At 39.7% G+C, this 22282-nt stretch overlaps 1 protein-coding gene across 2 annotated transcripts; it reads left to right on the plus strand.

Annotated features, from left to right (window-relative positions):
* The first annotated feature begins 5718 nt into the window (after positions 1-5718).
* MC4R (melanocortin 4 receptor) lies at positions 5719-20308 on the plus strand. Of its 2 annotated transcripts, XM_063420060.1 has the most exons (3): positions 5719-5818; positions 6961-7097; positions 18891-20308. In XM_063420060.1, exon 3 carries the CDS (start codon positions 18974-18976, stop codon positions 19967-19969), a length of 996 nt encoding a protein of 331 aa, XP_063276130.1. In that variant the 5' UTR covers positions 5719-5818; positions 6961-7097; positions 18891-18973; the 3' UTR covers positions 19970-20308. The 2 variants fall into 2 exon arrangements, with proteins under 2 accessions (XP_063276130.1, XP_063276121.1); XM_063420051.1 differs by lacking the exons at positions 5719-5818; positions 6961-7097 and adding an exon at positions 18388-18741.
* Positions 20309-22282: the final 1974 nt, after the last annotated feature.

A 22282-nucleotide genomic window follows, 5' to 3' on the forward strand; every position in this document is an offset into this window, starting at 1 on the left:
ATTTCAATTGTGCAAAACAGTCACCTGATTAATTTAAATAGCAGGGAGTAATTAACAAAATGCTCTCTTGCTGTTGTCACACATAAAAAAGGAGTCACCCTGCTTTAAAAAATTGATAGTTACACAAGAGCTTATAACTCCTACTTCAAATCAGAAAAAAAAATCTGCATTTTTATTTTAGTTAAAGGAAAACTCTTCTACAGAAAATCTCTGAATCATAGCAGCATTTGCAAAGAAAACAAAGGGCTCTACATTTTCAGTGAGAATCATCCAGACCTGTGGCATATGTGAATCCTGTTGTGTAAGGTAAAAATGACTTTGGAAAATGGGTCTTGTTTTCCTGATATGAGAGCTCCTGACCTGCTATGGATTTGGAACTCACTAGTATGCAAATTACTGCTACCACAGACTGGGCCAACAGCTACAGCTTGGCAGAAAAAGATTTACAATTGCTGGCTCTGTGGGACTTGGAAGGATACATTTGAGGAAATATGTTGAGAATAATTCTGTTTCTGTTGGCATGGATGAAAAACCACAGAAATCAGGACCATGCTTCTGTTTTCGTGGATTCTGACATGAAAGTGCATGAAAAGTGATTAATTAACAATTCTAATTACTGAATTTGCAGCTGCAAAAATAACCACCCAAATCCTGCACAATTAATTTTTAATGAATGGCTATTGCTTGTGATCACTGTAGGTAATTTCTAAATATTATGGAAAGGATTTACCGTACAAACAAAAATTATACATGAGATTCTTGGGCAAATCTTTCATATAGTTCTGAATAATGTAGTATAGTGTAACAGCATTAGCTGTTACAAGCCCAGAGAACTAAGCATCAGTCATGCAATAGTGTAAATCCAAATTCCATTAACCTTACTGACTCATGGTTCAAAAAAGACACAGACCAACTGGAGAAAGTCCAGAGAACAGCAGTGAGAATGACCAGAGGTCCAGAAAACATGACCTCTGAGGAAAAATTGAATTAACTAAGGAAGAACAGATAATGAGGTATAAAAAACCCACAGGCAAATGTAATACACCAGCAAAGATTCAGGAAAACCACTGTGAGAATAGAATTCATGTATTTGAATAGAGAGTGAACCACAGCCAGCTGTGTGAATAGCAGCTGCAGAGTTGTCTGTCAGGGATGATTGGTGTGCATAGAGAGAACTGAAAATGCTTAAGGGTTCCTTCTTACTACATGGCTCCTCAGGGGAGTAAACTCAGGGTTTGGGTCCAGTCTCAAATCAATGAAGGGCATCACATCTCCTATATAAACGCATCAAAATATACACAAGATCTTGAAGGGGTGACTCACAACTTGTCGATACCTCTCTTTTCCCCTCTCTCAAGAACTGTGCTGAGAACACTATCATGGGTCTTGGAAAGAGAGACAGAATCTGCTCTTATGCTGCACTGCTCTTATTGTCAACTACACCAGAATTTGTCTTCATTTTCACATTTGCTGCACTGTGCTCACATTCCTAAAGGTTCCCAGGTGGAAAAATGAACAGAGGTCATCTAGGGGCAATACAGAAGTGGCAAGAGCTGCAATGAGAGCCATTTTCATTGATCATCACAGAAAACTCTATTTTTTTTTCTATACAGTAATCACCTATTAACATGCCAACTGGATAATGTAATGAAAAGTTACATATTTGCTGTGTTGAGGTGAAGTTCAGAATCATCCTGCTTTTTTGTGCACTGCACATTTCCAGAGTAAGAGTTATTCACATTGCAATTATTCTGGAGTTATTTAGTCGAACAATATCACAAAGCATTTTCTGTGCCCAAATCTATAGTACTGCTCATGTTTGGTCATTGACATATGTATCAATTATATCTGGTCATGTCTGTGTAAAAAAAGCAAAACAATGTTTCATTTTTGTTTCAATAAATTATGAATCTAGGTATCATTTTATCAGTTCAGTCGTTTATCTCAGCTCCAGTTTATTTCTCTCTGCCACATCCAGAATTTATTAACCTGAACAGGTTATGTAGAGCTTTTACAATATCAACAATCTATCTTCAGCTTACTAAAACAAATATTTTAATGATCAGAAAATCTTGCAATGCTTTGATTTTAGAAGCTTCACTGAATTCTAACTTGAAAATATTCTCATTAAGTTCTTCAGTACTTGTCTTGACTTGCAGGAGAATGTCTAGAACAGCTATTTAAACACCCAGTATTAAGACACATTCTTTTTCAGTAAGTGCAGCAGAAGAAAAAAAAATGTGATCACTGGAGAAAATTGATTAGGAAGTGGTCAAAGGTAGTTTGACATTACACATTTTTAGTGAAAATGGGCCAAGAATAGTCGCTTGCTGCTATTTGCTTTTTAATCCTCTTCTAGCAGCTGAGTAGAAGGAGATATTGTTTGTTTGTTTGTTTTTTCCCTTTTCAGGGAGATTTGAATTAGATTACCTTTATTACCTTTGCTTTAGCTTGGAAAAGTCTATTGGCTCCCATTTCATTGTTCTGTGGTGTTGTAATAAATAAGCAGATGGGACTCAGTCTTCTCATGCAGAAAAGCCTCCTCTTTATTTACAAAGCTCATATTTATAGGAAATATCAGAAGACACAGTGTTAAACCTAATTGGTTAGCAACACAGTGAAACTCAGTTCATTGGTTGGTAAGGGCTTTGTATATGTCTATCAAATTTTCTCTCTCTAGATACGTTTACATATTTTCTTCACCGATTCTCATGGGACAGATCTATTCTATGCAGGTGTAGATGTATTTTTCTCTCTAAGAATAGGTTGTTGTGTTCATTCTTATAATTTTTCTTTATGGAAACTTATAAGCTACTTCTAACTTAGCTAGAGTAGCAGGGCCTAAACATATTTTATAAGACCTTTCTTTTATTATATCTCTATGTATCTGCAACACTGTGGTACTGATACAGAAGTCTTGTAGCTTGACATGTAAAATCTTGTGCAGCACAGAATTTCCCCAGACAAAAGGGCATGGTTATGCAATGCCTAGTTAAGGTCTAAACATTGGTATTAAGGATGTAGTTTAAGTTTATTTACACAGAAGAGGAAGACACAAAAACCCCTTGCTTCCTAAACCTCTAACAGGAAGGCATGAAGGAAGAAAGGGTTATAGACTGATAAGAGAGATCATTTCATATGAGGAGGAGTATTGCAGAAGAACAGCAGGATACCTCCAGCTCTAGAGCCCAGCACACTCACAGCATGGCAGAGCGGAGCAGCTCTTGTGGCAGCACAAACCACACACAGGTGCCCCGGCACGGTGCATGGGAGGGTTTCCTGAAACATGAATATCTCAGGGCAGTACAAAGACCCACCAAGAGCCTGAAGCTCACGCCACAGTGATTGACTGTGGCAACCGAACTAGCCTCAGTAGCTTTTTCAGGAGACTTCAACCTAAAACTATGGGAAATAGGATACTGAGAAGGAGATATCTAGTTAAGTTATGGTGAGAAGAGTGTAACCATGGGAGTTGCTATGCTAATAGAACAGTTCCGTAATAGGTTGTGTCCCTGTCCTTCATTCGGGATTGGAGCCTTGCCCTGAGGTAATCTTATATATTATTAAGCTAGCCATGCCTTTGGAAGCTGCCCCTCAGACCATGTGGTCTCTGCATTTGTTTTTTTACCACCATTAAAGTTTATTTTTCAGGCAACTCCATCGTTCCCATCCCTTTATACTTTGCCACGCTCCGCCTGGCTGGACTGGACCTGGAATCACAGTGCCAACTGTGATAATTGACAAGATGTGGACAGGGTGAGGAGGAACACTGGGCACGGCCCTACATCTCCAAGAGGAGCCCCAGGGCATCCCTACTGGCCAGGACAGGAAGCAGCAACTCCCACAGAAGGGCTCTGTCACAGCAGTGGTACCCCCAGCGGAGGGGCAGCTCCTCTCGGGACTCACCACAGCTGCTGCAGCTTCACAGGCAGAGCCCCGGGGGGCTCCTGCAGGGCACTCACATCCCAGTGCATGGTTATGCAATGGCAGCTCAGCCACAGCTGCAGGCTGTGCCCTGCTCCTCCTCCAGCACCGGCCATGAGCACCCCTGTGGGAGATGTGCCCAGGTACGGGTACACCTTTGCACTTTCCAGTGCAACACACAGTCTGACAATAATTGCAGTGCTTGACTATTTGAAATTATTCTCCTTGTGGTAGCTGGGGGTTTGCTTGTTCAGCTTGTTCAGTTTGTTCGGTTGGTTACAGCATGATGTTGATAACATCAAGGTTGTGAGTGTGATCCCTGTATGGGCCAATCACTTAAGAGTTGGACTCCATCATCCTTTGGGCTCTTCCAGCTCAGAGGATTCTGTGATTCTGTAACATATTTTACTTTTCCCTTTCCTCCCAGGCCCTGTACCCTACATCCATTCCTGGAATAGGTATATATATTTGCCTGTGGTGGCATTTAGCAGAGAAATAAATGAACAAAACTCCACTGCATATTTTGTTAGGGAATTAACTTTGAGACAGACCAACTCATTATTTAAGCCATCTTTTCTGAGTCATAACTAGTTATTCTGCCTGTCTTTAGAATCCATGTACTCTAAAAGAGAAAAAGAGAGCATTCAGTGCATTCAGCAAGTCAGTGTACAGCCAGCAAAAAACAATGGTGTCCTTCTATTGCTCAACGTGCAGCTTTTTGCTTTAGTTGCTGTTGCAGGTGGTATGTCCTGATGGATGGGCCTCCTGCCACTGTCTAGTGAAGCACAATCACAGTGGATCTGTTCCCCTTCTTTAAGAGGTGATGCCTGGCTGAAATTATGTGTCTGACTTCAGAAATATCTGCTAATGCCCCCAAAATATATATTTTATACACTTAAGTATACACACTCAGACAGGCAATGTAAAGAAATACTAACACACAGGTACATTATACTACTTTTCCTGATCAACTCAAAGTAATAGAGTGACTAACTACGAGGATTTGGTGGCTGTTTTGGCTGAACCAGAATTTCAGACCATTGAAAAAAGAATTAGGATTTCCCAAAGCACTGCAAAGAGGAGAGGAGGAGAAGGGGAAGGGGAAGGGGAAGGGGAAGGGGAAGGGGAAGGGGAAGGGGAAGGGGAAGGGGAAGGGGAAGGGGAAGGGGAAGGGGAAGGAGAAGGAGAAGGAGAAGGAGAAGGAGAAGGAGAAGGAGAAGGAGAAACAGGGTTTTTAAAAATTTATTCTTTTAGAATAGAATTTGCTAGATTTTACTCAGAAAACTTTGAAATTAGAAATGAAACATATTTAAAAGTATGTTTTGCTACAAAATATCTTTGACCGGATTTACTATGATACTTCTTCAGTTTTGTGGACAATTTTCACCAATTTGAGTTAAGATTTTTCAGTGAATAAAATATTTTATGAAATTATATTAATCCATCTTGAATAATTTAATATACTTTTCCTCATTACCTTCATTTGCAGTAGGAGAGTGTAGCAGGACTCTTTGCCTTTGGAAAATGGGCAAACAGCTCCAACAATGCCCTATTTTGTGAGCTATCATTCGTAGGCTGATAGGGGGCTGCCATGTGCTGCTTTTGGTGTTGAATTTGCTGAAATCAGTCTGGCTCATCAGCCACAAGCTAACATCCTGACAGTGAGGCAAAGGTTTGGCACATAAGCTGCCAAGCTGACCTGGAGACATATGACTGGCAGGCAGTCGCTTTACACTATCAGAGCCCAGTCCACTGTCACACTGTAGGTTCCTCTAACATATTCCTTCTCAGAGTGTGAGTATGATGTTCCCTCCCCTGAAGTGGGAGGGATGTTCCCTCCCAAGGAAACTCCTCAAGGTCGAGTGAAAGAAATCTGCCCACAAGCCTGGATGTGGTGAGTTACATTGATCTCTACTTAATAATTGTTTCTTTTTGCTAGCTTTAATATCATTGTTTTAATATATTTGCTTTTATAAAGCACACTATACTGTATTATACACGACAGATAGTTTGAGCTTTTATCTTGGGTAGCAAAAAATTCTGATTACAATCCTTTGTCTAATCATTTTTCAAAATAAATAATTAATTTTATATAAATATATCTGATTTGCCATCTCTAATCCTATGGGAAAAAGTTACTGAAGCTTTTGACAAAGACTGTGCCTAAGACTGGATCCAGGTGCCCCCCAGGCTCCTGTCTGAGAGGTACCTTAGAAAGCAAGGAGGTCCTTTCTGCACCTCATGACTCCATGGGAGGGCTCCTCTAATAGAATTTGTTGCTCCCACTTTATCTGTGACAAAGAGCTTACAAAGAAATTGTATTTAATCAGTTCAAGAACAAGTTAAGCAAACTCTTACCTTGACAAACAGAAGCTGAACTTCATACAAACAAAAGCTTCTATTTCATGTGCAGAATTCCAGCTTTATGCCAAGAGAAGATGCAAAGGGATTAATTTGCACATTAGTTGAATTGGTGTGTTCCTCCCAAACCTTCATCCACACAGTATTTACATAAAGCAGGATAGTTTCTTAGGACACATAATTTCAGTTCATTTATTCTCTGTTGCTTTGAAGAGTACAATCTGGCAAAAGCTTATCTTGTTCATTGTAAATTGACAATTTTATAAAAAATGGAATAATTATAGTCTTTGTCACTAAGGATAGATTACTGGTTTCTCAGTTATTTGGCAAAATGAATAGAAACATACACTCCTCTGTCTTTTTTGGTTTTTATGTCCTAGCCTAAATGAAAGATGGCTGACAAAGCTAGACTTGGGATAATTATACCTAAGATAGGCATTTAATGAATTAATACAATTTTTTCCTTTGATTTCAAAAGAGCTCCCACAACTGAGGAATGAAAAAAGGTTCATATATTCACAACATATTTTTTGTATATTGTTTTAGCAATATATTCAACAGAAGACATTGTATTTCTAAAATGATGTCATTAAAAAGTTTCAGAGCATTACTTTTGAGAATAAAATAAAATAAAAAATAAATTTTATGGTATTTTTTTTCCTTTACATTTTTTAGAATAACCTTCCAAGACCCTGAGAAGAACTTATGGAACTGAATTGGTATTTCAGAAAATGACATGATTCAAATGAAGGTTTAAAAGTAAATGTTCTAACAAGTTCCAGGAAATGTCTCAGCCTGACTGGGAAGCTCAGGTAGAATTAGACAAAGTTATGATTCCCTGCTGTGTATGAAATAAGAGGAGAATGCACAACTCCTGGAGGAATGTAGCAATGGCAGAGTAGGAAATGCAGGTGTCTCTCTGACCATAAGGTACTAAGTCTGACCACCACTTTTAGTTCATCTCAAAACAGCAAATGAATGGAATGCAGACATGAAAAAGTAAGGGGTATTTATTATGTGAATTCAAAGAAGCAATCTGAACAGTAACCCAGGCTGAAGATAAGAAACCTACCACACAAACACTGAAGAGGGGAGACCCCTTGGGCTAGAAAGCATAAAAGAAATTAATAAAAACCCACAAGTTAAACTAGAATATACATGAGAGTTTGGTAGCATTATAAAACTAGTAATTTTTTTCAAGAAACTTGTCCCGAAATGTAGCTTGTTAATTGTATCTGCCACTGACTCCTGCAGTGCTGGCTTAGAAACTCTGTGTAGGATAGAAAATGTCACATGGTGCAAGCAATAAAAACCTCTAAAGAGCTAAGCCTCTCATGAAGTTTGACCTTTTCCTTAAATGTCTTGTCTTTTAAAATTTTGATTGAAGTTGACTAGCTGAAGTTTCCATGACTAGAGATCCCAGAAAATGCTTTGAATTAATAGGAATAGTGAAAACTGCACCACATTGATTGTTTTGTGAGACTGGGTGCATTGTAAATTTGTCATTTAGGTCAAGATTGTAGAGGCCAGGAAAAGATTATTTTCCATAGAGTACTCAATCCACTCTGAGATGACAATTGTTCTTTGAGGAATAGATTGTATTTTTCCTGTTGTCTATGACAGTGGGGTTCCATGTTCATTTGATTCCTTCAAATAAATATCTCAAACACTTAAGGTGAAATCCTGTGATTAAGAGGAACAGACTGCTAATTCTGCAGATCAAGTATTTAAACAAACTTTCCTTCATGCCATTGACTTTCAAAAAGCATTAGAAAGGTTTCAGTCCACTACTTTCATTAATTCCATGTCACTACGTAAGGAAAATTGTCTCTGGGAAGGTAGTGTAAGATGTAAAGAAAATAATATATATTTTATATGAGAGAATTCACCTGAAATAAAATGTCACTGGCCTTTAAATTGCTTGCTTGTTTAATACAAAGTACTTAGGCACTGTCATACAGCAAGCAGTGGGAGCACATTGCCATATCTGATAGTTAAAACAGACCTGTAATACTTCACCCTTTTTTCCCTTTTCTCTCCTGTAAATTAATTAAAATGAATTACATGTCTTCCATCACTTCTTCATCACTCTGAGACGGAAAACTACTTTCTGCCTCAGAGTGATTTTAATCACTTTAATGCAGAAAATCACTTGCTTGAATTTTGGTGACCTTGCTAACTATAATTTGTGTGGATTTTATACTAGGAGAGGTAGGAAAAAAGGTGATGAACCTCACAAGGAGTTGTTTACATTTTGTTGCAGAAAATCCTTTTCGTACTGTTAGCTAGCCATATAGAGAGATATTTATAAGAGCTATTTTAAAATAAAAACCTATCAGGACTTAGCACTGCTTGCACTTCCCAATAGATGAAAGTCACACATACATCTACACTCAGAAAACTTGATGGGGAAGGTTGTGCTCTTTCCATCAGTAGCTTCTCAGCTGAAGTGAGGTCTGCTTTCCTTCTCTGCCTGCTTTTCATTGTTTCTCAGAACCTTTGTGGGTTTCACGGGGGATCTTCAGCTGCTCTATCAGCTATAAGAATGTCTCATATAACCTGAAGTAAAAAGAAGTACTCCATTTTGCTGAAGAGTTCTCATAAGGAAACTACGGCTTTGTTTAAGGCAGTGTTGCAACTTTCTCATTCTTTATACTTCTGGCCATGATGCAGCATAACTGAATTAATCTGTCCCTAAGCATGTGATAAATCATACAGATTTAGTAGTACAAATGAGCTAGTTCACTCCTCTGTTTTACTATTCTCCTTCTGTCTTCAAAATATTTTCTAAAATTATAAAGAAAACCTCCTCAAAGGCAGAAAAAAAAAGATGCTTGTTTGGTGTCTTTCAAAGAAGTTCAGAATTTTTAATTTAATAAATTAAAGAAATGAGGATGCAACAGAATTTTTTAGGAAAACACACAATATGATTTAATTATAACTTGTGTATCTGAGTTCAAAAACAATCAGAAAAAAACCACTGTAGGATTTGTTCTTAAAATAACTTGCTAAAGAAGTTCTATTTAATACCATCAGCAACAATTACTGGAAATTGTTGCCTTTCTCAGAAAGAAACCTGAATCAGTCAGTTCTTCCCAGGATGTAGTTATCTGGCATGTAAATTTTGAGTGAGCTAATAAAAGCTTCCCAGGGTGATGAAAAATGGTTTTGGTTCCTTGGGCATTTTTTACAAAATTTCCTAATTTTCCTGTGATTTTCTTTACCTGATTAATTTTTTAACATTTTCAGGTTTTTTTCTTCTAATTTTTTTTTTGTTGTTATCTGCAGCAATTCACAGTATCCTAAGGTGTTGCATGCTGGCATATTGATATATGTTTGTCCAGCCTAACAGTCCTTGGAGAGATTTTAGCTTTGTTTTCTTTTTGCTTTACTGTAAAGGAAATGTAGCATGCATTTAAATTGGCTTTGTTTTCCTTGCATCCCACATTTACAATTCTCTGCCTCATTTTTGCAGACATGAGGAAGAAAAGTCATCTCTGTTGCTCACACAGTGCCACAGTAAGATTCACTCTGGAGTAGGGGACTAGCTGAATGAGTCTGCCCACTGGACATCCAAAAAAGCCGTTTGACATCCTAGTTTACACAGCTGCAGAGACTCCCCTTGTCATTGAAAAATCTGACCTATGGCATGTGAGGATGCTTTGGTACTTTGTTTTTTCCTTGTTTAACTCTCAAAGGTTTCAAACAACCCTCTAGTCTGACAATTAAATGTTTAGCTTCAACAAAATCTCTTTACTGTACCAAGACAGATAAAATATTACTAATACATTAAAGAATTTCAATCCAGCTTGAGAACTCTGGGGCTTTTCTTGGTATCCTGGTTTGAGGGGAAAGTTTCAGGAAGGTGAGGTCAAACCAATCAGTGGTCAGGTCTGAATGGTGGCACCTTCGGTGCCCACTGAGGGGTTGGACACACCTATGAGGACACAAGGGGTTAAAAGCACGGACTCCCAGACTGACTTCTTCTTTCTGGCTCCGCTTTCAGGACAGGAGCATCTTTTCCCCCTTCCCCTGCCCAGCTGACCAGGCTGGGTGGGGGAGGGGGGCCAGGTGGTCAGGCTGAGGTAGGCCCGGGGCCCCAGGGGGGAAAGAGAGAGAGAACAGGACTGGAGCTGAACCAGCCCCATCCAGGATGGAGGGATGGAGAACTTTGGAGGTGCCTTCCGTTCCCCCATCCTCAGTCCTGTCTCCCCCCCCGTCCCGTCTCCCCCTGCCCAGGGAGAAGGTGCCGAGCTGCTGCTGCTGCGTGTGGGAGCTGCCGGAGCCTGCCAGTGCCTGAGCCTGTGGCCCTGCTGGGAGATCAAAGCTTTTAACTCTTTCTGAGGCAGAGGAGAACTGTTCCCAGACATTGATTCTCATGGCTGGTGGTTTCAGAATAGAAAGGGACAGCCTGGGACAGAGATGATAAAGCACGATGGAAAAGACCCCCAGATCAGCTAGAGAGGAAGAGGAGTGGCTTTTGGGCTGGACTTTTCTTGTGTAATGTTAGCCATAGACGGACCCTGGACTTTCCTGAACATAAATAAGACTGTATTGGGGTGGATGCATTTTGGTTCAAAACCAAAGACTTTGTGGCCTGTTCTTGGAACCCTCGGCCCCAGGGGTAAATGTGGGGGGGACTGCTGTCCCAATATGAGAAGATGGCTGGTTTTTGGTACTTGGCCAAGCATCCTTAAAAGAGCCCTTTATGCGGTTTTGGGTCCATGGACGGTGGTGAGAGCACTGGACATGGAAAGGAGGGTGTCACCCTGGCAGACTTCTCCGGGCGGTGCCATGGGTGACATGGGAACACGGGAGGGTGGACCTGTGTTTCCTGTGGGGGGTCTGTGGTGCGAGAGAGACTCCTCTCTCCCTGGATGGATTGAAGATTGTTTTTTTTTAAGGGATGATGACTGATGGGGAACGCAGGGTTGTGGAAGGTTTAAGCAAGTAAGATGAGGGTAATGTGCAAGTGTTAACTGTTGAACATGTAAGGGATGGAAATTGGGGGGAGGAGAAGAAAAGTTCTGGGAGGTTTTCATTTCTGTTTCTGGGTGTTTGGGTTTTCTTTTCTTTTCTATTGTCTGTTGTTATGTAGTTTAATAAAGTTGTCTTTCTATTTCAAATTTTAGGCCTGCTCTGCTCTGTTCTTGACCACATCACACAGTAGCTCATTAGGAAAAACATACACTCATGGCTGCACTGGCATTTGGCCAGCGCCAACCCATAACACTTGGTCACTTCTCAAAGGTGATATACCTTCATCTACAGCTCTGTAGACTGCCTCTGAGCCCTTATCAATCTTTAACTCACTTTTGGGATTTAGACTGCCACCAGTCCCATCTTGTCTGTTGAAGTAAAAGTATCTCCTAGTCCAGGCTGACTTCTCAGCCATCAAGCTGATTCAAGTGTTGCTCTTCTGCCATGGTTACCTTCTCTCCCTTCTGTTCTTTTTTTCTAGAAAGAGAGTTTGAGTTTTAACACCATAAAGACACAAGCTTGTGTCATTTTCATGAGAGTCTGCTACGGCAGAAAGTCATCGGCCTCTGTCACAGGAAGCCAAAAAATCTGTGTGCCGTGAGTAGAGAAGAAAATCATTTATAGGGCATACCTGAAAAGTGAAGAAAGTTGACTCTTCCTGAGTTCATGAAAAATAACCATTCAGTGAGGGCTAGAAGTTCTTCAGTAATGATCCAGATCAGCTCTGCTATTCAAAAACAGGAATTGGTTCACGCCCCTGAATTTTAGAAGACTTCTCTATAAGATATTTGAAAATAAAATATTTCTGCTTTCCAGTGGATCAGCTTCATTATCAATATAATCTTAACTCAAACTTTTTAAAGTACCTGAGATCTTCAAAGGAGGAACAACAGTTGTCACAAGATGAAAGGGGGTATTATTCTCACCACAAGCTGATGATTGTTGCAAAGAGGTTGTCAGAAAATCAAATCACTGCAGACACACTGCAACACTTCAAAAGTCTAGACACTTTGTACTTTCCCCTTCTGTGCCCAGTTCTCAGAGAAGACATTGACAATTTTGGGTTTTGTGTCAGTGAGGATGCACTTACCTCGGGGAATTACTCTCAGGCTTGTCCTTTCATCTAGTCCTGTCCTGACACTGCTGCTGGCTGGATCACTCACTTATCACATCACTTGGTGCATCTGCTTTATGTCTTATACTAGATTATGACTCTGGGACTTCCAGCTGCTTCAAAGAGCTCCTATGGAGGGAAACAGTTAACAAGTAGCTTAAGCACTCCCTGCAGACTCTGTCCAGGACTGCTTCAATATCTCTGCTAAGAAACAGAGTGCTTGGAGGAGCTACCAAAATGAATGGAAACTGTGAAAATCCACTGTGCAGATATAGAATATGAATATATATATATATGCAAGATTTTGTGCAGAACATTCAATAAGGGTTAAAATAATCTGTTTTTCAGAAATAGTATGTATGCATGTATGCAAGCCCCTTCAGGCATAAATTATGCATCTTGAACAGTGCCCACCAAGTACACAACTCTTCTGTTGTAATAAATCAGCTGGGACTCAGTTTCTTCATGCAGAAAAGCCTCCTTTTTATTTACAAAGCTCATAATTTTAGGAAATATCAGAAGGCACTGTGTTAAACCTAATTGGTCAGCAATACAGTGAAACTCAGCTCATTGGTCAGTGAGGGCTATTGTACATATCTATCAAACTTTCTCTCTCTGGATACATTTACATATTTTCTTCACTGATTCTCATAGGACAGATCTGCTGTTTATGCAGGTGCAGACCTATTTTTCTCCCCAAGAACAGGTTGTTATGCAAGTGAATTCTCATGCCCAAGATTGTTTCGCATGGGAACTTGAAAGCTATCTGCACTTAGAATAAGTGACAGGCTAGCTTGGTAATTCAGCAGAGCAAGGCCTGATCCTATGAGGCCTTTCTTTTATAACATCTTTTGCCTGTCTGCAACACTCTCCCTTCCTGTAAAGCTACTAAAGAAATGATGACATGGTAATGTCTGACTTTTCCATTGGAATAACAGCACACTCAGAGGTGAGTGGACTGGAAAAAAAAATTCAAAGTTAGTAGCTTTCCATCTCATACTAACTTTTGGGTTTACCCAACTCAGCAGGCTTTTCTGAGAAACTGAACTGAAGTGATTTGGCATCATACAAAACAGTTGCTTTTCCCCCACAGTGCAATCCTGGGCTTTCTTTAGATGATGATATGTCAATTTTTCTGCCATGGCTCTCTACTTCTCATTCTCAGTTATAATGAGGCATACCATTTTTCGTGGTTAGACAGCTGGACTGACTAGATTGTTTTTCAGCTAGAATAAAATGTTACTGCATTTCTCAGAGCGATAAAAAGCGAATATCATTATGACAGAAAAGTGAAGATGATAAACTAGAAAAGTGAAGATCTTTTCAAACTTCATAATATAAAATTATCTCATGATCTAAAGTGAGAGAAAGAATGGTAGTGCTGGAAACTTCTTTGTCAGGTGCATAAAAGGAGTGAAGAAGTGTGTGTAAATGTCAGAAGTATTACATCTGCTATATTTATGTTCAAATATCATGAACAAAGAAATTACCAGGTTAGCTTATTATTAAACATCATAACTCATTTAAAGAATGGCTTATTTATTTAAAAAAAAAGTATTATTGTTTTTTAATTTGCTGATCTATATTGATGGAAATATTTATTTTATACTTAAATCCAGATGTTGCCATGTGGTTTTTTTTTGAGAGATATTTGGAGAGGGATATTAACACCAAGGAGATTGTGGAGTCACATGGACAAAGTGCTTCAGATGAGTCTGAACAGACAAGCACCTAAATCTACAATCAAGAAAAGGAAAATTGATTGTTTGTGAGAGATGTGATGAAGGAGAAAAACTACAGGGATAGTGATTGCTGCATTGTCTGCAAATTAATAGTACCCATGATCACAATGTCTATCATCTAAAATAGCAATGAGATCAGATTTAAACAGCTCAGTGTTTAAAGCCTCTGTGCTTCTCATGCCATTTTAATGAAAAGCATTCCACTTCTGCAAATTTACAGCATTTTCAAGCAAGTGCAAGTGTATAATTTTCCAGAAATTCATCATTTATATGCTTTCAGTCTCCAGACTGACTAAACAGTTCTCCTATTCTTGTAACTAGCAGACATGAGGACAAGAGACAAGCTACCGAGACTCCTGCTCTCAACACAGAAGTTCCTTGATTTAAAAATTCCTTTCACTTTAAGAGTAAGATTATGAGGCAATCAGTGCCCCAAGACAAAATTCTAGGTGAAAATGTATTAGACCAGTTTCCCACTGGTTTTCCACCAGTGTTTTTATTTGCATATGATCCCAAAAGATAGTGATCAAAATCCTGAACACTGGGAAACAACAGAGTTAGGGAATGATTTTTTTTATATTTCCATCACTAACAGGGATGTTAATACAGAATGCATCACCTAGAGATTTTCAGATTGTAGTAAATTGAGGGTGTGAATGGTGGACAGACTAAAGAAGAGAGATTCGATCCAGAGGGATGTCGTGAGACTGAGAGAAAACTACTGGTGCAAAAATGTGAACAAATAAGTGTCCCCATACTGTTCTGAGGCTAATTTGGTGAACCAGGAAGAATCAAAGAAATTTTTCTTCCAAAGACATCTGTGGGTAGGAGGTGGAAGTACATGGCATTATTTTAATAATTTTTGGTGGATATTTTGAGTGTTAGGTGGAATTTGCCACTCTGTAACATAGAGAGGTGATGCGGACTAAAACCACGTAGAGGCTTCCTAAGAGCTATTGCCTGGCTCTTTTTTTTTTTTTTAAATTTCAAAACAAGCATGGTAAAATATACTACAGTTTTTACTGTAGTGATACACATGAGTTTCTGAATGCACAGAAAATCTGGATCTGGGCCCATGTAATCAAACTCGTCCATGAATTATGCTTGTGCATGTAAATGCAGCATCACCCTTTGAACAGTACCAGTACTCACACAATGCCAAGGGACTGATTAAATGTTAATAACCTGTTTCTTTGGTTCTTCCTTCTACTCAGCTTCTCACAGCCACTCCTCTATTTCCACTTACAGACACAGAGTGCTAAATATTATCTCTGTTCTTGAGTAACACGTTCATGGTATTCAAAGAGATCTCACACACTCTGCATTTGAGCAAGAAAGGGCCTGGGTGAACTCCCTCTACTTTTCTTTTTCTCCCACAGTGGACCTGTACAGCCTGCTCATGTTTCTGCCTGTCTTCTTGTAACACTTTTGGGATTGCTCATTGATTTCAGTGAATGCTTTTATCTGACTTTCAAGTTCAACTGCCAGAGGATAATTAATCTCTCAAAAATATTGGGAGGTGGAGATGACTCTAACCCTGTCTGGAAGGCAGGTGTCAAAGAGCATCTGCAAACAGAGCATAGAACATGGGGGAGTTATATTAAAAGGAGAGACTTTGCTCAAATACTTTTTGATGATTTATTTATCTTAAGAAATGGAGCTCATATTAGTATATCACTGTTATCAGTTTCTAGTTTTCTGCAACCATGGCTGGTTTTCCATGGTGCTGAAAAGCTTGCAAGCCACCACTTTTAAAAGAAATATTGTCTCAGCTTTAGTTTTTAAAATTTAAGAAATAATTTAGGCAATATCTGTTACACAATACTCCTATCATCTTTAAAATAGATAACTGAAATATTAACATGTCTTCAGGCATGAGAGAGCTAGGATACTTAGAACAATTTTAGCATTATATGGTTTATTTCTTATTAAATGGGAGGCTGAGACATGCATCCCTCCTTTACCATGGAAGTAATTAGATGTACATACAACATGTCCCATTTAAAAGAGTGCTCATATAGCTTGTTTTACCTTTTAGAGCAGGCTGATGGCACATCACCTCTTCATTGCTTCAATTAAGTTGCTAAGCTACCTTAAGTCTGCTGCCTCCAGTCGTGAAATGTCATGCCACAAATATGAGTGGTCAACACCAAAACAAATGTGCCCCAAGAATGCAGAGCATAGGCAGAAATTTGGATCGGAGTGATGGCTGTGGGTGGGAAAAAAGCAAGCTTTTCTTTCCATTGTTGTAACCAATATTATATTTTTATGACACATTCAGTGAAAAATCGAAATGGAGCATCATCTGGATAGCTTCTGGGTGGAGAGAGCAAATAAAAAGGTAAATGGGGATGAGAATGGAGATAATGTGCAGAGAAAGGGAGGAGCCAGGAGGGGAATAGACAGACAGATAATTGCAACAAATGGGGCAGTACCCCCTGAAGGAAGCTTCTCTCTATTCTGCAAAACTTCACCTGATCTAGGTCCACCTAAGTAGGTGAAGGAGAGATCCCTGTGTCGTGGGCACTTCCAGCATGGAGAGGTTCATGAAAGAAGGGATGCTGAGTGACTGTTTCCCTGGGATAACTTGAAGACTACACATTTTATCTGGGGAGATGCTTCTCTCCCGCATCAGTCTCTATACAATTTTTCTGTAGTTCTGTTCCTTAAGGGTTGGGCGTGCACGTCCTGTCTGTGGCAGGAGTTAGTGAATACTGCATGGTGGCCTGAGGATCACTAACAAGATAAAAAATCTTTTTGAATTCTGGCTTGCATTATGTCTTGACAGGAAAGCAAATCTCACCCTTTCAGCAGCAAACTATTCCATTTCAAGCGTGCTTCTGGTAAATGATGTATTCCAAACTGATAAATGTGGGATTTCCTGTGCCACAAGTTATTCTGTTTGGTGGTTTATGTTTTACTCTATGAAGCAATCTATCTGAAAAAGGGCCCAGAAAAAATTGACTGAGGCTTTTCTTCCAATATAGGTCTTCATAACCATAGGTCTACAGCAAATCCAAATGTGAAAGTAAAATCACACTTCATTCTGATGCTGAGATGTTAAATACAGACAGTTGTGCATCTACATGCATTCTGTCATCCTATATGTCTTTATTTGCTGGTTGACTTTAAAACCAGCTAAGGCACTGAGGATGAAAACATTTAGAGATGTTATAGGAAATAGACGTTTGCATCAGATACAGACCCCTCCAGAGCCTTCCTGGTAGTCCACTGGAAATGTTCTTTCAAAGAATTTCCTTGAAAACATTATTCTCAGGTGCAGTGACTAACTTTCCTATGGCCTTTAAAATCCATTTGTCTTTTAGGCTTTGTTCAGCGTACTTGTTTGTCAATCCTCAGTTGCAATGCTTGAAGATGTAACAGCAAAACAACTTTTGTCCTGTCTCTTCATGTTACTTTGGCATTCTTTTCTTCCTTATTCTCAAGGCCTTTTCCTGACAGACTGCACACAAGCTGACTTTCAGCTCATGCCCAGTAAGCCCAGGGATATCTCTGTGCTTCCAGGGCTCCTGGGCCATATGCTTTCTAGGAGATTTATTAATGCTTTTGTGTCATTAGCATTATATGAGCTCTATTTCTTACAGGTTCCAACTTTGTCTCCTGCTGATTTTATTCACCTATTTTAAATACTGAATTTTATTTTTCTGCCCAGTATCTTAATTCTTGATGGTGACAGGGCTTCTGCAATGAACTCTAGCATCTTTTCCTTCTCAGTAATAAGATTACTAAAAAGTCTATTACCTGGAAAAAAACTACTTTATTTAGGACAGCTTATTAAGCCATTTGTGACTTTGGTTCATGTTGTTTTTGATCCTTATCTTGCCTCTATATCTTAAAAATTATAAGAATCTTATTAGAGAGTATAATGTAACCTTGCAACACATCTTGGAAATGGACAGCTAAGGAATAGAAAAGTAGCAAGGCAAAGGGGACTTGGGAGGAGGTCCAAGAGGAAATATATATTCTTTTGCTTCCCTTTCCTGTTCTTATTTTGCCACACATACAAGGCAGAACAAGTTTATGCTACAGAAAGAGCAAGAGTAAATCAGAATTCAGAAAAATAAAACCTATCACTTCAGCTGCAAGAATTCCGTAAGATTGCTAGTACAATTCTGAAAGTTTTGCAAATTGAAAATCAGTATTGAAATATTATTCTGAGAAGCTAAAGAGAGAAGCCAATCTCTGGCAGCTTGTCTGCTTTCCTGTAGCTACTGGTAACTCGTGCTGCATCTGAACCCTCTGTGCTGTGCGATGTTTCGCAGAGGCTCAGAATCAGCAGCCCCTCCACTTTCTGCGGCTCCTGAGTCCCATTGGCTGGAAAGAAAAGCAGAGGCGGAGAGTGCCCTGAATATTTTTCTCTTCCACACACGGTAAAACAGGCAGCCAGCATGCAGTGCCTGACAGAGAGACTGGTGCTTGCAGTTTGAAAATAGTTTCTGCTCCGCTGCCGTCACTTCGGCATTTTATGATCGCATCTCTTCAATGGAAAACACCAAAAAAGCCTTGCAGCATCCCAGTGAACTAAACAGGAACTGATTACATGGGAGAATCTGATACAAACATAGAGACTGTTGGGACACTGTGACATAGATCACCAAGGTAAATGTGATGATGATTAGAAACTGTCTGTAAGGGTGTAAAGCAATTCTTCAGGGTCTGAAATCTTATTTTTTCACAGTAGTCAAAGTGTTCTGAACTGCTGCCTGCCTCAGTCATAGCTTATTTTTCTTTTTTTTTTTTTTTTCAAGCTGAAAAGCCAAAGAAGGTTTTCAAAGGAATGCAAAAGGAACAGGAATTTTAAAAGCAGGAAGCCAAAAAGGATCTCCATAAGATGAATTTCACCCAGCATCGTGGGACACTCCAGCCTCTCCATTTCTGGAACCACAGCTACAGACTGCACGGAGGGGCCAGCGAGCCCAATGCAAAGGGCCACTCCTCGGGAGGCTGCTATGAGCAACTCTTTGTATCTCCTGAAGTGTTTGTGACTCTGGGCATCATCAGCTTGCTGGAGAACGTCTTGGTCATTGTGGCGATAGCCAAGAACAAGAACCTCCACTCACCCATGTACTTCTTCATCTGTAGCTTGGCAGTGGCTGACATGCTAGTGAGCGTATCTAACGGATCAGAAACCATTGTCATCACGCTGCTAAACAACACAGACACAGATGCACAGAGCTTTACCATAAACATTGACAATGTCATCGACTCAGTCATTTGCAGTTCCTTGCTTGCATCAATTTGCAGTCTTCTCTCAATAGCAGTGGACAGGTACTTTACTATCTTTTACGCACTCCAGTACCATAACATCATGACAGTGAAGCGTGTAGGGGTTATCATCACATGCATCTGGGCTGCTTGCACAGTCTCAGGCGTTTTGTTCATCATTTACTCTGACAGCAGTGTTGTCATCATCTGCCTAATCAGCATGTTCTTCACTATGCTCATTCTCATGGCATCCCTCTATGTCCACATGTTTATGATGGCTCGCATGCACATAAAAAAGATTGCTGTTCTTCCAGGGACTGGCCCTGTTCGCCAAGGGGCCAACATGAAAGGGGCCATCACTCTCACCATCCTGATTGGAGTTTTTGTTGTATGCTGGGCTCCTTTTTTCCTACACCTGATTTTCTACATCTCCTGCCCCTACAACCCTTACTGTGTGTGCTTCATGTCCCACTTTAACTTCTACCTCATCCTCATCATGTGCAATTCCATCATCGATCCACTTATCTATGCATTCCGGAGTCAGGAGCTCAGGAAAACGTTCAAGGAGATTATATGCTGCTGTAGCCTGAGAGGGCTTTGCGATTTCCCTGGCAAATATTAAACTGAATGGATGGATATGTTACTGTGCACAACAGGCAGCACAGATTTCCAACCCTATGGATCCTCTCTCTCTCAGCAGAATTTGGTTTAAATCTTCAAGAGTGAGCACTGTTTTTTGTCTCCCCCTCCCTCCCCATTCTTGTGTCCCATTCATGTGGAATTCATATTTCTGTAGAATGTTTCTGATGTCTATAGTTTGTAATTTATTTGGCTGGAAAGAGCAGTACCACTTCATACCAGTTTGTAAGTAAGCAAATAAATGTAATGATGAATGTGAAACAGCAACAAACATGAGCAGCTATATATTCCAACTGCTGACAAAATAAATATCTTGCCTGACTTGCAGTACATATTGGCTTATTGTTCCTTATTCTATTGAAGTGATTATAGCTATCCACTGGATTATATTCAGCTAAGAATAGAGCATATGCTTCTACTTTAGTGGATTAAAGGTTCTCTGGAATTAGAAAGCCGATTTTTCAGAAAGGCTAGTGAAATCTACAAGCTGTATTTATTAATTTTGAATTTTTTTTTGTTTTGCTTCACAGCAGGAATTCTGATTTTTGTTACAGTTATTGCCCACAAGAAGATTTTTCAAACACTTGCATCAGAGCCAGTTGAGTGTTTGGGCTTTGGGCTGGGTTTGTTTTCAAGATGTTGATTGCTGTATGTGAGAGAGTGCCTTTTTGCAAAATTTAAGTTGCTCCCTGGAGCATCAGGTAGTCCTGACTATATCTGCTAGACTGGCATCCAGGTAGACTAGCTCCCTCCTTTTGGCCATGAAACAGGTACAATTTTAACTTTGACAGTGCCAGCAGCAGTATAAAAACACACCGAGAGATTTGCCTGGTGAAAATAAAGAGGGAAGTTCAATTGGAACATTCAGTCCTTGTTCTGAGGTGCTGTGGGGAATAAGGACTCTGTGCTCCAATGAAAATACCTCCTTGTTGAAAACAAGCTGTCCTCTGTTCTGAAGTGTGGTGTTGGCAGATGGGATCCGCTGCCAGGATCTTTACACAGGAGTCAAGGCAGGTGTTAATTTGGTCTGAGCACCTCGGGCCATACTGTGGGGCATATGGGCTTTGGAGGGGCAATGCTATCACATGGAATGAGTGCCTGCTGATCAGTCTGGTTACCCATGCTCAGAATCTGGCAGCTGCTGAATTCAATTTACCTTTGCAGGCACCTACTTGATGTGTTCTCAGTTTCACCCTAAAATTCCACTCTCTTCACAGGTTGTTTTAAGGACCTCGGGTCCCTGGCATTAGTACTTTTCGAGGTGTTTAGAGTATAAATGTGACTACACAGGATTCCGTGAAGATGTCCCTTCGTATTTTGACAATATCGGCTTCTATGCAAGGAGAAAAAAAAGTAATTTATTTATTCCCAGAAGGTATAAAACACAGTGACACTTGTAGAAGGTTTGGAAAGTTCAGCATTAAAACCTCAACATTAAATTAAAGCACAACTCAGGTTTTAATCCTGAATGCTTGCTTTTAACAAGATGAACAGTGAATGAAAAACAGGATGATCAGTCCTATTTATTTTCTTGGAAACAGATTGTTCTCTCCAGCTACTTGTTTCTTTATCAAATAAAATCATAAAATTAAAAGCTATCCAAAGAGACCAGTGTTTGCTATCTTCGATTCTCCAGACAAAAGCTGATATTTCAGTTGTGGGTAACTTTTCAGGATATGACATTTGGTCCTCCATCAAAGAACATGAAGGGCTTAGGATGAATCTTACTGTTTTAACTTCAATTGTTTACAGGAAGAGCAAGAAAATTATTTGACTTTGAGCATCAAAGTCCCTTAGTAGAGCTACAGCACCAAAATCAGGTCTCCTACAGCCTACTCTAGTGCTTGGTCCAATCAGCATGGACCATGCTGCTTGCAACACACCACTATTGCCTTTTCTCAGCTTTAACTAATATTTCTCCATCATAACAGTCAGTGTGAAGGGTATTGAAATAGATTTACCACATTAACTCTACTATTTTCTCCTGGAAGAAACTATAAATCTCCCTAATACCTGGTTCCACAGGGTAGAGGAGAAAAAAATGCCAAAGAAGGAGAATTGAAGCCCAAGCAGAGAAAGAAATGAAAGTATTTAAATTAATATTCTATCCAAAAATCCAATGGGCTTTTCTAAAGGCCTTTCCTTCTCCCACAAGACATGATACAAAAATGCTCAGGTAGTAATGAAAGAAAATACTGATGCCAGTTTAAACAAGGCATAAATCCTACTTGATCTTTGGTTTGCCTCACTTTCTATAGCTGTTTTAGGACTTTAAATTATGGCACTGAGGGCTTCA

The sequence above is a fragment of the Prinia subflava genome, chromosome 1, assembly GCF_021018805.1.
Source record: "Prinia subflava isolate CZ2003 ecotype Zambia chromosome 1, Cam_Psub_1.2, whole genome shotgun sequence".
Lineage (NCBI taxonomy): Eukaryota > Metazoa > Chordata > Aves > Passeriformes > Cisticolidae > Prinia > Prinia subflava.

Coding starts and splice junctions, on each gene's coding strand:
- MC4R (XM_063420060.1), top strand. CDS start 18,974: ATGAATTTCACCCAGCATCGTGGGACACTCCAGCCTCTCCATTTCTGG.